This window comes from Elgaria multicarinata, chromosome 6, assembly GCF_023053635.1.
Source record: "Elgaria multicarinata webbii isolate HBS135686 ecotype San Diego chromosome 6, rElgMul1.1.pri, whole genome shotgun sequence".
Taxonomy (NCBI): Eukaryota; Metazoa; Chordata; class Lepidosauria; order Squamata; family Anguidae; genus Elgaria; species Elgaria multicarinata.
The window spans coordinates 95,315,668-95,331,839 of NC_086176.1; the positions used below are offsets into that span (position 1 = coordinate 95,315,668).

General features: G+C 42.9%; 1 protein-coding gene across 2 annotated transcripts in view; it reads right to left on the reverse strand.

Annotated features, from left to right (window-relative positions):
• Positions 1-2,795: 2,795 nt before the first annotated feature.
• PARP8 (poly(ADP-ribose) polymerase family member 8) overlaps positions 2,796-16,172 on the reverse strand; it is a 192,734-nt gene continuing 179,357 nt past the window's right edge. For both annotated transcript variants that reach the window (XM_063128667.1, XM_063128668.1), the window contains 8 exons: positions 16,086-16,134; positions 13,585-13,697; positions 13,290-13,362; positions 11,278-11,347; positions 8,871-8,947; positions 7,806-7,875; positions 5,245-5,329; positions 2,796-3,181 (listed from right to left, as the gene is read on the reverse strand). In XM_063128667.1, coding sequence (XP_062984737.1) covers positions 3,079-3,181; positions 5,245-5,329; positions 7,806-7,875; positions 8,871-8,947; positions 11,278-11,347; positions 13,290-13,362; positions 13,585-13,697; positions 16,086-16,134 — 640 coding nt within the window. In that variant the 3' untranslated portion in view covers positions 2,796-3,078. The remainder of the gene's footprint in view (positions 3,182-5,244; positions 5,330-7,805; positions 7,876-8,870; positions 8,948-11,277; positions 11,348-13,289; positions 13,363-13,584; positions 13,698-16,085; positions 16,135-16,172) is intronic.

The window sequence follows — 16,172 nt, forward strand, 5'->3', positions numbered from 1 at the left end:
CTGTGGGTCGAGGCAAAGCAGTTTGCATCGATCCAGAGCTCTGGATGCAGATAAGTGGGGGGGAGGGGAACTCACCTGGAACTGGCACCGCCGCTGCAGTCTGTGCAGCGACGGTGATGGAGCCAGGTAAGGGGGCAGGGGGCTTACCTGTGTCCATTGTGGTCCATCGCGGGCTTCAATTGAGGCCCCGGTTTCAAGCCGGAAGAGGCCATGGCCTCTTCTTCCGGCTTCAAGCTGGGGCCTCAATTGAAGCCCGCGACAGACTGCGATGGGCACAGGTAAGAGGCAGGGGGAGTTTGGTTTATTGGCCCGCATTTTGTCCCCCCTTCCCCACCTGCCTCTGCTGTCCACCACGGAGGCAAGTAAGTATGGAAGGGGGGCAAAATCTCGATCCGCCCCTCCAGATCTCGCTCCACGAGCGGGGGACAGGCGGATCGACCCAAAGCAGTTCGGACCCGATCCGGAAGTTCCAGATTGGGCCACAAAGTGGTTTGGGGTGTGTGTGTCCGTGCACAGCCCTACAAGGAACTTTTTTGTGCATTTTTTTTGTGGGGGTGGGAAGAGTTCTGAAATTTCTGAAAATGATACAAATTTGGTTGTAATTTGCTTTAATCTGCACAAATTTGGGCATAGTTTGTGCAGATTCGGCCGTAATTTGTTTAAATTGCAACGCTTCTCCCCGCCATGCAAACATCCTGGAAAATCCGTGAACTGGCCTGATACACTGCAGATTGACAAGTGCTGCAGCGGGAACTGAAACGAAGTCCAGTGGGTTGAACCTGAAAAGACCCATTGATCTTTACCCCACAAAGGGATTTCTCTGACATCCCGATTCCATGGGGATCTTTCTGCTACAGCAGTTATGTCACATTCATCCTGCTGGCTCGTTTAGACTATCAGCAATCACTATTCATATGAACTAAGTCAGCATGCCTGCCCCTTGCAAACACTCCACCTGTAAGCACCCTACACCTTAAATGGATATGAAGAGTAGTCACCAGTACTGAATGTGCTTCAACTAGCGCTCGCACACTATCTCACACAAAGATTTTCATGGATGCCTCAGTCCACTGAGCACTCTACTGTCCCATTTATTCTACTGAATGAGCTTTAGTCTTGCACCTGGGAAAGCACACAATGTTTAAACATGTTAAATTAGGCCTAGAATAAAAATTAATTTGCGAAGTCCCTCAAGAGGGAATGCCCCATCTCAAGCTTCCCAGCCAATTATCATATGGTTAATCAGGTGAAATGCATTCCATTAGGCATATGCTGTCCTACTTATTAGATCCTAGTACTAATAGGCAACATCAACATTGCTATTGGCCAGTTCTGGTTTTGGTTATTTGTGCTCCTTGGAAATCATTTGTTTCAACGCTTGTTTTTTCCATCAGTCTTTAATTCTGTAGAGATGAACCCACTGTTAATTTCATTGCTGTCAAGGATAATAATAATAATAATAATAATAATAATAATAATAATAATAATAATAATCCTGAAACTGCCTGACAATAGATGGTCAGTATCTTGTAGAATTGGTCCTGAGATGTGAGTGCCACCTTACTTCCATGTTATTGGATGAAACAACCTCAGCTACTAATTTGGCACAAGTTGCACACCAATCCTCACATTGGCCAAAAGTGTAGGTAATACATGCAGTGTGTGCAGATGGAAGCCTTGGGTTGTATCTAATTAATCCTACTTAATGTAGCCCCATTGAAATGAATAAGACTTATGCTAGACTAATATTGGATATAACCCACTGAATACCACACTGGATCCACACTGCATGTAGATTCTTCATTCTAAATCAAAGCCTATGCAAGTATTAAAAAGGCAGTGGAGGAACGTGGCCTACTTGGGTGGCCTTCAATTCACATTAAAAATCTATATGCACAAAGTTCCATTCTACACTCTACCACACATATCAACTGCATATTGTATGCATACCAGCTCCACAAATTTGACAGATGTGGTTCTTTCTCTTTATGGATGCACAGATTAACATAAAATGATAGATTCAAAAGTACATTTCCACTGCAAAAAAGAAAGAGAAGAATGATATCAGGTTCAAACTAACCTTGCAATAGGAATACATTTAGGCTCCTATAAGGACATATACGTGTTGTTAACCACATGATCATCATTGTGCAACTCAAGAAGAAACCAAAGAAGGCCACTGAACTTTCTGAGCAGAAAAGACTCAATTTGAACATTTCATGAAGACAGCATTGATAATTCAGGTATTGATCAGCCCCTTATGCGCTGGCCAACTATTGGATTTGTATCGTGTAAAAGGCAGCTAGCAACTACTAAGGTAGTCTTTCTTCAAAACAATTAAATGAGGATGTATCAGCTAGGAACTGCTTCTTCAAGAACTGCATCTAAAGGAATGAAACTTCTGCAAGACCAAACTCATGTTCTTCTGCCGATAGTTGGTAAACTAATAATTTTTATGTTGGCATATATGTCAATACAACAGAAAGCTTTTCCTCCTGTAAGATTTTGGATCCTATACATAGTTTGTATATAGCAGAATGAATATATTACAGCTATTTTTTCCATCATATTTAATACATTCCAGGCAACCAGTTTGTATGGTGTATTAAAACGTGAATATTCTACTTATTGCGAAATATCCTGTACTATGTAGGTTTCCAGAAGAAAAGAAAAAAGAAGAAGAAGAAGAAGAAGGTTCCTGTTTCAGTCACTGTAAATTCAAAATACAGATATACAGTACTAAAATGATGCAATTCAAGTCTTTAATATAAAAATATCTGCACAAAACTCCTTTTCAAATTCTGTTTATTGTGAACAACCAAAACTTCTGTTTTAACTGTCATTTGTATTGTATCAATAGACTCTGTATCCCTACAGTTGCTTGCTTGCATCCCTTTTAGGTATATATATTTCTTTGTGATAAGAAATGCTAAGTAAGAAAAAAGTATTCAAAGGGTCAACTTGTTCAGAATAACAATAAATTAGGTTCCCCCTCCCCCACATCTTCTTCAGTTCAAAATCCAGCTTTGAGACTGAGGAAGGTTTCCAAATCACATCAAGGAATTAAGAGTGGTCCTTTTAACCAGTAGCAGTTTGATTACCAATGACCCGGAGGATCTCTTTATGAATGCTTGGCTCTTGAGTGTTTATACTTGTATCACCTACTTGGCCATCTTCGTAGCTAAAAAAAAAAAAAAGTATAAAGAAAAAATATTTAATATTTTGAAATCTTTCAAGTTATGAGAAATAGTTTGATCCTCCACCCTGTGAATGGTTTGCACTTTGGGAGGTGAAGGGAAGGAGTTGTGCCAGATGTTTGTATTGTGGGAATATATAACATTGGGCCTGTTCAGACAACACACTGAGCCATGGTTAAGCTGCTAACCATTTGCAGCAAATGGTTAATGAGCGTGTTTAAACCAAGTTTATGTAGCCACCATGTTTAGGAATGGTTCACATGGCACGCTAAGCCATAATGTTTAGCTCAAAATGCTTAACCACCATGGCTTAGCATGTCATCTGAACAGGGTCAGTGAGGTTGGAAAACAAAGAAGCAAGGAGTTACTACAGCATGGAGCTGTAGTAACTCCATGCCTTCACTGCCTCCCACTGCTGGAATATTTCTAGGAAAGTCCATTATCACTGGCATTACAAAGAGCAGCGAGAGGCAGTGAAGGTATGGGTTCAATAGGATCACATGGCATGGGGCTTGGAACCCTGTGAATCAGGCACTGACGCTCTGCACCATTGGGACTGCTGGATAGAGGAAGGAAGTACAGGCAATTCCACCCAGGCGCTGACATAGCAGCTCATGATCCTCCTTGTCAGGGAACCAGGTGATGGTGGAGTATCAATCTGGTGTTGATGAGAAATACATGTGCAGGCCTGCTGATTTCCTTCAATCTGGGCAATGATATGTCATGGGAGGGGCATCCCCTGGCTCCCAGACAGCATACTTCCAGCCCCCTTTTTTCTTCTTCTGACATCCCTGCTTACCTTTAGGCCTAAATGCCTTTACAGTCAACCCGATCAGGAGATAATTAAGGCAAGCAACAAAGATACGTACGTAATGAAAATGAACCTTTCCCATTTGTGATAGCATAGATCCCTTTTGGAAAATTGGGCTGGAAAAGTCTGTTGAACTCCAACTTGTAATGTTGATGACTCCCTCCTGGTTGACCCAATCCCCTAATGAACTGCTACCACATATACTACTGTACCCTACTGTTAAAAGCATTCTGCAAACACGATTCTGTAAGAACAGGGTCCTTATGGACCTAAATTTCTTGACGTTGCAGTTGGAGGGTGGCAGGGTAACCTCACTATTTATTGTAGACGGGGAGCATATTCTAAACTCTCAATATTGAGAGTACCCTTCCTAGAGCAAATAAACTTCTGATGAATTCTTGCATATCACCAAGGATTCTGGGACCTATTTTAGAGCACACCTTATTCTAACAGAGTGCTGGTCAAGCTTGTTGGTGCGCATGGCTGTGCTGTGGGAACCAGGAGTATCCCACAAGACACATCTATGGATGGACATTGTATGGAAAGATCAGTAGTGGTGGAAGAGCTATCATTCAGGGAAGCTCATCTGCCATGGCTGATCTCTGTAAAGCACAAGTACAGAACTGCTTTCATCCCAAGGATTGAAATTCCATTTCAGAGAAGCTCTCGCGGCCATATTCCAATGATCAGTGGAGCTGAAAATATCCCAAATACCAAAAATACCAGTGTATTTTAGGTTCAAGCTCTTACTACCAGTAATTAGGCCTTAGAAGAGCCATTCGACCTTTTAGAATGGGGAAGAACTGCACAAAAGCTGGAAAACCAACAAATGATTGCCCATGGAGGGGAGGGACGGGTTTCTGGGGAACCCCAGAGGACTCAGGCCTGAGGTTGTGCACCCCTGCCATAAAGAATCTCTGACAAGGTTGTGAGTGACCTGAGTGGTTCTCCGGAACATAGTTTGAAAACCACTATCCTAAACGCTTAGGCCTTCTGTGGGGGGTTAAATGACACCCAAACCATGGGGAAAAGAAAGATTCCCAGTAATAGACAATGGCTTTGTGAACAGAAAAAGAAGGGCAGGGGAAAATCCTGCCAGTTTGTTTGATGGGAGGAAAAGGCAGGTTACATTCTCCGCTATTTTAGCAATCTGTTTAATTTATTTTTATGATTGAAAATAAGAAGTTATGGAAGTTACACAAGGACATTGCCCAGCTAAAAGGCCTCTGTACTCACACAAAGAAGAATCTTGTACACACATGATCCGTGTTGGGAACTACCCATATCTCCCCATGTTTGTGCAGATCAGGTGAAGTTATCACTATAAGGAAGAGAGATGCACATTTTGAAAGATGCATGTTTGATGAACTTGTACAGAAAGATCGTGGTATTTCAGAACAGGGATAGACAACCTTTTTGAGTCATGTATATATTTGGCAATTTGTGAAACTATCCTAGGCACCACCACAAAATGGCTGCCGTAGGAGGTCTGGCAAAGGACAAGTAACTTATTAAAAAGACTGAATACTAGGCAGAGGTGGGGTGTTAGACCCAACACACTAAGCTTTGAGCCCGCTATTTTCAGAACATAATTTTTCAGCAACCCCAGCTGCCGGTAAGACCATGTGATAATTAAACAAAAATAGAAGAGGTAGGGCAATTTAGTGGGTGCTAAGAAAAATGTCAGGGAGCACACTGGTGCCCATGGGCTCTATGTTGCCTACTCCTGTTTTAGATAAATGCATTCTTATTGTATCATTCAAGACAAAGTTCCAGTACAAAGAATATACCACTTTAATTATGACTTTATTAGTTTCTCTCAAGCTACTTAGACCACAGTATTAAGGACCGCTGGCATGCAATGCTGGGTTAGTTACATATGAACGTAAATATAACTTCAAGAAATTGACCAGTTTTATGAAAAAGTAAAATTGACTGAATACTGAAGTAGGGAGGTTGTGGGTGCCCAACTGAGTCCTATGGACTCCCCTGAGTCTGCCCCCCTGGACCCAGTTGGGTCCCACAGACCCATGCTCCATGGACCCATTGTGACGCACAATGGAGGCTCTGGAAATTGCGCATTTCCCCCATTGCATAAATGGCAACCACAAAGGTGCCATTTACACAAGAGTAAAGGCACCATTCACATCTTTACTCTTGCATAAATGGGGCCATTACAGCCACCATTTACACAATGGGGGAAATGAGTACTTTATGGGGCATGGGCAGATGGCTGCTGAGAACTTGTCGGGCCTCGCCACGCCTCAAAGGAAGCTTGCACGGCCCAACGAGCAGGGGTGGCTGGGGTGGAACAGTGGGGCTAGAGTCCAATGGATCGGATGCAGGTGAGTTTGCCCATCCCTACTTCATTTTTGCTTTTGTAAGAGACCTACTCTTAAAACAAAAACAAAAAACAGAAGCGGAAAAGATTGTGTACAAGAGTCATTAACTCCTCCTTTAGTGTTAGGTCCGCAACAAAAGAATGGCTTTGACTGAAAACAATTTGTCTTGTGGGAAAGCAGCATACGAATTAAAGTCTAACCTAATCTAAATCTAATCTAATGACTGGACTAAAGCAATGTAAATAAATCACCCGCCACAAGCCTGATACCTGTAACAGGGAGTGATGGCTTTTCAGACAAAAGTGATGACATGGTATCTAAACACTTCCTTGGCCCTGCACCCTACCCCAATATCCAGATGGGCTGTTCTTGTCTCTCTCCAGCATATACAATCATCCCTGAAGGGATGAGAAAAAGTGTGGAAAGTATTTCCTTTCACTATATCAATCTATTATGGTAGAACAACAGATTGGAAAGTTGAGAGAATTACTTCTGCTGCATGCTAGAGTAACTTCCTACAATTTCATCCTCTTGAATTATCACACTGATTTGGAGGGATGTCTTATCCTCAAATTTCCACTACCCATGGATTGCAATATGTCATGAGTTACTTATTAAAATTATAGTGTCATTAGTGAACATTTATTTTTGAAACGAACACTTGCTCAGAAGGCAGCATGACTGAGATATAGCTTCCCTGCCGCTTATCTGTAATAGTCCTGGTAAAGAATTCTGGAAATTGTAATTCGGTGATGGTGTCGAGAATTCTCTGTTAGAGTTTCCTAGCCCACTCTTATTGAACTACATTTCCCAAGGCTTCCTGTGGTGAGAGAATACTATGATACCAATTTAACTCTCTGGTGTATCTGCATCATTCTGACTGCAGGAGAAAAACTGGTGCTGCGCAGGGACCCTCCCAATTCACTTCAGTGGCCAAGTTGGAGCTTCTGAATTGGCCCTGATTTGCCTTGGCCTGCTTCAGATCTGGTCCAACCAGCTTCAGATCTGGATCCGAAGCAAGATCTGGACATCCGAAGCAGGTCGGATGTTGCAGTTTCCCAGGCTTAAAGCTGACCATGAGTCCATTAGACTCACCTCACTTGCCCCTCCAAATCTGGCTAGTCACTGCCCCCTGCCTACCAAGCCACCAGGACTTCCCTGACCCATTCATTCATGCCTGGCCATCGGCCATCCTGCATGAGAGCTGGCATTTTAAAGGGAGATGGGGGCGGTCTCTGTTGTTGTAGATCTACTGTTGTAAACAACACTGTCAGTAAAGATCCATTTTTGGAGCCAATCCAACCTGCTTCGGCCCGATCCGAGCCTGATCCAGATTCAGACCAAAGCAGTCTGAACTGGCCTGCTTTGGTTAAGGTTTTAGATCCAGAATCAAAGTGGTGCACAGCCCTAAAGAAAACCTGCCTTGATTTCTGTGGGTTTTTCTTTTTTGCTTACCTTCACATAAGGCTATACATTTTAAGTTTCGGCTTTGCAGAAATTGAGACTGCTGTCCTTTTTTCTGTGACTGTGAAGGAAAACAAATATTGGAAGAAAATGTTATCCTAAATAATAAATGTTGACTAAACAGTGACTACACGCTAAGTTGCATGCTAAAAAGAATGGCAAGAATGTTTTTAAAACATAGGGCAAAAGGCAGTGGAGCTACTTCGTTTCCCCTGGTTCTGTTACACTCTTGGGACAGATCGCTTGTACAGCTGGGCTTGTGCACTTCTAAAAATAATCCTGGAAACAAACAGAAATGCTCATTTCTGGATCAGGACAGATCAGCAGAGCTGCTTTCTGCAAGCTCTGTTGACCTACCCCATTCCTGAAATGAGCAGTTTAGATTATTTTTAGATGCACGAAAGCTCTGTTGTGCAAGTGGTCAGTCTCCCCAGGCACATGGGCACAATAGGATATTACCTATAGTTGCCCTCTGAAAGATTTATTAATAGGTTCAGTTGACATATTCATGCTGGAAGCATTGATATAATCTCTATTCAGAAAGCCGTCAACATTTCTTCGTAATATTGCTCATAACTGCCAGTTCAACACCCTAGTCCAGTAAGAGAGCCAATTTCTCCCAGCCTTTTGAGGGCTGAATAATGTCCTCATAAGATGTATATATATTCTGACAGACTAGGGAAATGTTCCAAATTAGGATCATACCTATGACAGTATAAATGGCAACTTTTCATAACCCATCTAGTGAAACTGTATGAAAGGTTGTGTCAGTTGCAAAAGGTATTCTGGGTAGGATTGGCCTACAACAGCCAATGGGAAAGATGAGAACGGCAGTCCCAAGGCATAGAAAATTCCTTAGTCAAAAGAAAAGATTTGATATGGGGCTGTCAGCTGTCAATGCACTGCCCTTCTGGATCTCCCCTTCCACTCACATCATCCCACGTGTACAAGGATGTGCTGGGATTAAATAAGGCTCACATGATCCAACGCATGCCTAGAGCTGGCAAGGCCATGAAAAGTAAATGTCTTTCTGAAATGCTTCATATATTCCTTTACCTGTAACACATTGCTGTTTTTACTGCCCGAAGCAGGCTCATCTTTAGCTGACACCTTCTGCTGTTTCTTGTTCATCCCTAAAGACATTAGATTTACATCAGACATACTGGTGCGTAAAATGTCAGATGTTCCACTTCATATACGTGGAGCGTGCAAGCAGACATGGATGTCACTGCTGATTCTTCTTTTCAGCAGCTGACAATCCTGGCAATTTGGCGCATTTTATGAGATGATACAATCGCACAGCATTCTAAAACCGATTCCTGCTCCTTCAAAACACCAGAGAGCCATGTGATGAGGTCAGTTAAAGAATGAGTTGCAACTCGTGTGGACTTCATGTTAATTGACATTTGTAGAATGAAGGGTATGCCGTTTATTTCCAAGGCAGATCTGCAGCCTGTTCCAGATCAAGAGCAGGGATGACTATAGGCGTGGGATGCCACAGAATTCCACCCTCAGCCAGTTCCTTGCTAGAATCTTGGATACCAGCTGTGATTGAGTTGTGGGAGAAAAATATGAGATTCTTCTAAAGTTGGAGAATGCTGCTCCTCCACATGTGAGGGACAGAGGTGTATAGACAAGCTAGTGGGCCAATTGGGTAAAGTCTGCAGCCTGCCTTAAAAGGCAGGTGCATAGGAAAATAAGAAGAGTCACACTGGATCAGACCAAGGGCTCATATAGTCCAGCATTCTGTTCACACAGTGGCCGAACAGCTGCCCACAGGACATAAGTACAACAGGACGTGAGTGCAACAGCACCCTCCCACCCATGTTCCCCAGCAACTGGTATACATAGGAACATACACAGCATACTGCCCCTAATAGTGCTGCCATCTACAACAAAAGGACCATATACTTCCCCTGGTTTTTACAGCGTGAAATTAGCTAGTCACCTCTTTGAGGGTGGGGTGCATTTCATGCAACGGAGACGTTGGAATGCATTTCGGGCGCACATCATGCTGCAGGAAACTTGGCAGTCACCACTTTTCTCAGTCACAGCTGACAGGCTTAGTGCAGGTAGGGAGAGCGTTAAAGTGGTGAGCACCTGGAGACATCTTTATGGGCAAGGATTACTTAACTGACCAACCTCTCACAGCCAACTGGCTCTAGGGCAGGACTACGCAACATCCAGAAATCCGGGGGCTATTTTGGCAACCCAAACTCCTGCTGCAGGTCGCAGTCTACAGGATGATGGAAAGTTGCAGGGCTCTTCCCCAAAAGGTCCGGAATTGTTGGTTTGCTGCAAAAATTCAGTGGCAAACTGCTCCATAATGCTATAGAGCACGACATTTGTTAAACTGAACTTGTTTCCAAGCTATTTTTTTTTACCCTTTTGATGCTCTGTAGCAGCTACAGAGCGTCAAATGGGCCAAATTTAGCTGGCAAACAGGAACAATTTGATCCTTTGGGCACTCTGTATCTGCTATGGATGCCATTAAAATGGGGGGGCACAGGAGCTGCATATGGCCCATGGGCCACACACATGGTCCATACTTACAGTAGGGGATATGGAGGTGGGGAGCTAATCTTGGGGTTTGGTAGCTACATCACATTTAAGGTTGTCTATCCACACCTCCTTGACACACTTTTAAGGTGAGCAGGCCAGGAGAACCATAGATCAGTGCTCTGAGTGAGATGGAGTCACCCACGTATGATAGATAGAAAAAGAGGTTTCTTGCTCGCTCTAACCAAGGTGCCTGCACTACGAGGCTGAGTTAGGGTGCTGATCATATGTTCTGCTACTTGCAGATCCCTGTAAGTTAATAAAAGTTGTGCATGTGTGAAACACACATTCATGGACATGCACATAAGAGGGATAATGTCCACTCAGCCAGAAAAAAGCTGTAAGTAATAGCAATAGCTGCAATATAATATAGCTGCAATAACCTGATGAACTTCATGAGATTTTCCCCTGTCATAGCCCACCTCTGAACTATAACTAGCTGGCCTCCACATTGCAAAATTCCTCTTTCCAACTACAGCTTTAATCTCTGTTACAAGTACAACCTTGTTCCGCCTGGCGCCTACACTGTACTCCTTTCGTCGCCAGCTGAAGCCCTTTTTATTCACTCAGGATTTTAACACTTAATTTTAACTTAAATTTAAATGTTACTGTTTTAACTCTGTATTTTAATCTTATGTCAATTTTGCTGCGTGGTTTTTATCCTGGTTGTGCTTTTTAATACTGTATTTTGTATTTGTGCTTTCAACCTGTTGGTTGTTTTATTATGGTTTTAATTTTTGTGAACCGCCCAGAGAGCTTCGGCTATTGGGCGGTATAAAAATGAAATAAATAAATAAATAAATAAATATGCAGAATGCGGTAGATGAAAAAAACACACAACCTCACACACAAAACATTCTCTCTGCCGTATCCCTTCCAATGTAGAATGATTGATAAATCTCACCTGAGTAACCGAAAGATATGCTTGACAAAGGACTAAGGTAAATCCCACTTCCAAACATTGCACCATGGAGCTGAAAGGTGGAGAGACACCAAGAATATTGTAAGCCATTCTTAATTGGCTAACCTTTACAAAAATAAGAGCATGGAATATGTGAATTATCACAATCTCATTTCAACGTTTGAATCGATAACGTTTCCACCAACGTACAAAATTCTCACTGTCCATGCTAGATAGGGCTATCAATGTCACACATTTGACATTATCACACATTTTCCTCATTGCTATGGCATTGGTGATTCTAACTGATCTTATCCTCAATACACTACCCCTCCCCCTCCACTTGATAGTAGTGGACAAAAAATGTTGTTGTTTTTTAAAAAAGCTTTAGTTGCATTTCTCACTTATTGTCGCCCAGAACACCACCCTTACTTCCTTCAAGTCCCTCCTCAGAATCAACATCTTCCATGAAGCCTTTGACATGACCGCTGCCCCCTAGTCAGGGCTTCCCAACCCTTTTGGGTCTGTGGACACATTTGGAATTTTGAGAGCATGTCACGGGTGCACTCACAAAATGGTTGCCATGGGCGGGCTGCCCTTTCATAAAATGGCCACCACGGTGGGCCCAACCAGCCACAAAACACTCATTTCCCAGAAGGCAAACTGGAGAGACTAAAAGGAAAGTAACTCTCCCAAGATCCTAAGTACAAGGCAGAGGTGGAGGCTAAGCTCCAAAACACAGAACTACTTTTTTTAACCCAAGTAAAGGTGGCACTGATGGGCAGCCCTTTGCGGAGGTGGGGGCATGACAGCTCCCTAGCTAACTTTTTAAAATTAAAAAAAAAACCAATAAAAATCAGAAGGGACAAAAGGGTCTGTGGGTGGCAAGATTAGTGATCCAAACACCAGTTGTTGTTTATCTTTATTGGTCAAAGCCACAGGCCACTACAATTCCAAATGAATAGGAATAATAAAATGCCATAAAAAACAGACCAGTATAAAAACAATACAAAAACTATAATTAAAATAACATGTTGAAATCACACTTCCCTTCCTCAACAATAGAAGAAAAGAAAAAAAACCTGCCCTTTGCCCATCAATTAATGTGAAGGTACAGTATGATGCCTGGCGCTTAATTTTCTGACAGCCAGGGCAGTTTTTGCAACCTGGGTCACAAAATGTACATCATTGCCTGCAAGCAATGTACAAATCTGATCCAGAAAAGGTCTATTTGACAAAGAGCTGAGGGTATAATGAAGAAATTTATACCTTGGAGGACTCCTACAGGGGGTAGCGTCATAAATAGTGTTCAATATCCTCAACTTCAACAGACTCACAGATACAGATTTGTTAATGTGTTGGGGTATTGTTAAATCTCCCATCCACTGGAGTCACAAAGCTGTGAATGACCCAACCTGTAACTCAAAGGCCCCATTCAGAAAACACCTTAAAACACAGCTTTAACCGCAGTGGTTAAGCCAGAAAGATGGGCTGTGTTCAGAAGACACCTTAAAGCCTGGCATTAACCATGGTGAATAAGGCTTGTTCACCATGGTTAATGCCATGGTTTAAGGTGTCTTCTGAACAAAGTCCATCTTTCTGGCTTAACCACTGTGGTTAAAGCTGTGGTTTAAGGTGTCTTCTGAATGGGGCCAGTCTAAACATGTGCAACTGAATCTGCATATGTCTTCCTTGTTTATCCCTGCCTGCTCTTCCAGCTCCTTCTTCTGCTGTTTCCGATTTGTCAAATATTAGATTCTAAGCTCTTTGGGGCAGGGGACTCAGCCAAAGTCTCCTCTTCTTGCTTTCACTGGTTGGAGCATCCCATGTGTGGAACATTCTGCTCATCCCAGCTAATGAGAACCACACACTGTCATGCCTCTTCTTGTGCAGGTATTCTGTCAAACTGTGGATCAGGTTGCCTACAGCTCACCTACATGACTCACACCCCAAACTGCCATGAACAGGAACCCCATGTACTTTGCTTTTTAACATTGCTTTGTTGTTGGTTTTACCTGCAGCCTTGTATTGGAAGCAACCACTAAGCCGTTCCTCAGGATAGAGTGCCAGTTTTCAATGTGTGACCCACTTAAAAACAAAACAAGATACAAAAACAAAGGGAGAGGCAATTAGTACTGTTATGAAACAACCTAATGCAATTAGCAGTTTTCTCTAAAACCATATGCTCCAAAGAGGAAATGTGTCCACTGCAGGAATATTTATAAGAGGGTGGAGAGGTTTGCTCATTTTCTGCTTGGTTGTCCGGACTGGGATTTGGCAATACTTTTATTCCTATTGTTCAGTACTCACTGAAATGCAAAGGTACTCCCATAAAGATTTTTAGCAGCTCGGAAATTCGATTCTTTGGCTGGTGGACTGCTCAGCAGAAGAAACTGATGCGGGGTGTGCATAAACTTCAGTTGCTATAAAAAGAAGAGGAGCAAACAGGTAAAGTAATATTAGTGACATATTCAAATTCTCATGACTTGAGCACACTCTTCGGTACATTAGTACTGGGGCAATAACCATTTTAAGGACCAAACCAGGTGTAAAATGGGAAATCTGTGAGCGGGATCTCCTGCTTTTGAAAGTTCAGGCAAATTAGCTATGCCCCCCCACCCAAATTGGGTTAGAAACTTGGCACTGGGTGGACATCGGAGTAAACTGTTTCCCTTGCACTGTTTTGATGACTGACCCCCTTCCGCAGAGCTGCTATTTACAACAGAAGGCAAAACATGTTTGGAACCATAGGGTAGGAGTAGGCAGAAAGTAGGCCAGGATCTACGTTAAATCTCACAGGGCTTCTGTGTCATGGGGCAATATCCAATACTGCCATTTTGCTTCCAATGTTTCTGTTCTACCAGCAGGACCAACCACTAATGCAACAGGAAGCTAGTGCTGTTGAAAGCAACCCCAGAAACAAGCGGAGATGCTTGTTTCCAGTGGATCCTCACTGCTGTAAGCTCTGCCAATCTGCCCCCAACCCCTTTTCCATTTGCTCCAGGACCTGGTAGTTTCCGGTGGCACTAGAACATAAGAACATAAGAAGTACTGTGCTGGATCAGACCAAGGGCCCATCTGGTCCAGCACTCTGTTCACACAGTGGCCAACCAGCCATCGGCCAGGGATGAACAAGCAGGGCAACAGCACCCTTTCCAGTAACTGGTGCAAACAGGCTTATTGCCTGGAATACTGGAGATAGCACACAACCATCAGGGCTAGAAGCCATTGATAGCTTTAGCCTGGTGGGTTCCACCAGTGTGGGGCAGTGTTGGATACTTCAGGATGTACGAATCAGTAAAACTCAAACTTGCCAACGTTCTATGAATTCCATCTCAGAGCTCATTCCAACTCAAGTCCACATCAGATTGCAACTTTTTTTTCTTTTTGCATGAAAATCCATGGGTATTTTTCATGTGTACTTTTCCTAAGGTATGCATCAATTAAGTGCGTTTTTGAAATGTATGCGTTCTTCTGCCAGCTATGTAAGAATTCGGTAGTGTAAAGCTTATTACTCGAGATCTACCAGACCAATTTTGCTCGTTTTGGTTTTAAACTGAAGCTTGAGCAGTGTAGATGGGCAGAAAATTTTGGAAGTGTGAAAAGATTCAAAGCTTGAACTTTAATAGGAATTAATTTTCTTCGTGCCAAACAGGCAAGGCAGCCCCTCTGCCAGCGGGATGACCGACAGCCCTTCTTGGCCAATCAGTGTGGCATGAAGGTGGGCCCTGGGTGTAGTCGTAAGTTTAGGCTGTCGCTGCTAGCTGGGAGGGGAAAAGGGATGGAGGCAGCCAATCAGGGTGTTTGAGGGAGGGGGCAGGGCCACACAGCATGCCAATTTTGGAGGGAGGATTATCTATGCATGCGGTACATTTTCATTATTCATGAGCTCCTCTGTGCTGTGGGGACTGAAGGGCAGAAAAGTGGGAAAGGAGCAGGGCTACTAGCGCTCATGGTGCTATGGGCTTTACACAAGTTGATTAAAGCCCATACTCTAATGCACATTTTTCAAATCTGCACATACTGTTGGAATGCATTTTTGGGTCCATGAAACACACTGCACCCTCCAAAATGCATGGACAATTGCAGATTGTCTCCAAATCCGAGTTTGATTTGGAAGGTGCAAACTGGGTAAGTCCTTATCAAAAATGAACTGGTCAAAAACAAACTGAAACGAATTTTTCATACATCCCCGTAGATGCTGCCCATGATACTTTAACAAGAGCACATAAAAGTGCAAGAAAAAAAATCTCTGCCATAGCTGGCCTTGTGTGAATTACTTCTCTCTCAACCTCAGCGTTCTCCACATCTGAAAAACAGGATGCCCCAAGTCACCATTTTGTGTCTGGCTGTGGTTGGTAGACCTCAGTGCAGTGGAAGCTGGTTGCTCCGATGTCAGTGGGGTGTTGATTCTGCTCCAGATTTCATTCAGAACCAGTCATGGGTTAACACAAGAATTAATTAATTAACCCAGACATTGTTGCCCTTATGTCCGAACAGGGACAATAAATAAAGGGAAAACAGCAGGTGCTTTCAACAGCCCATCAACAATTGAAGATAATCATCAACAGTTAGCACCTAGGCAGCAAACTGAGCAAGGCATACAGGTCACCTGGCAGTAGTCTTCCCCACTTACCTGAGATGTCTTGTATTTCTATCTCATTTAGAGCCATTATTTCTACATTACCATCTATATCTACATATTAGCATAGGCAAATTGTATGCAAACCTGTGCCCACTTTTGCCCAATTTGGGGGCAATTCATATATAGCCGCCCTACTTATATAACTGGTTTTGGACATCAAACTTACCCTATTCACAGGTAACTTGACAATATGCGATCTATTACTTGAAATAACCCTGAAATAAATAATACACATAAATGAATGAAATGAAAT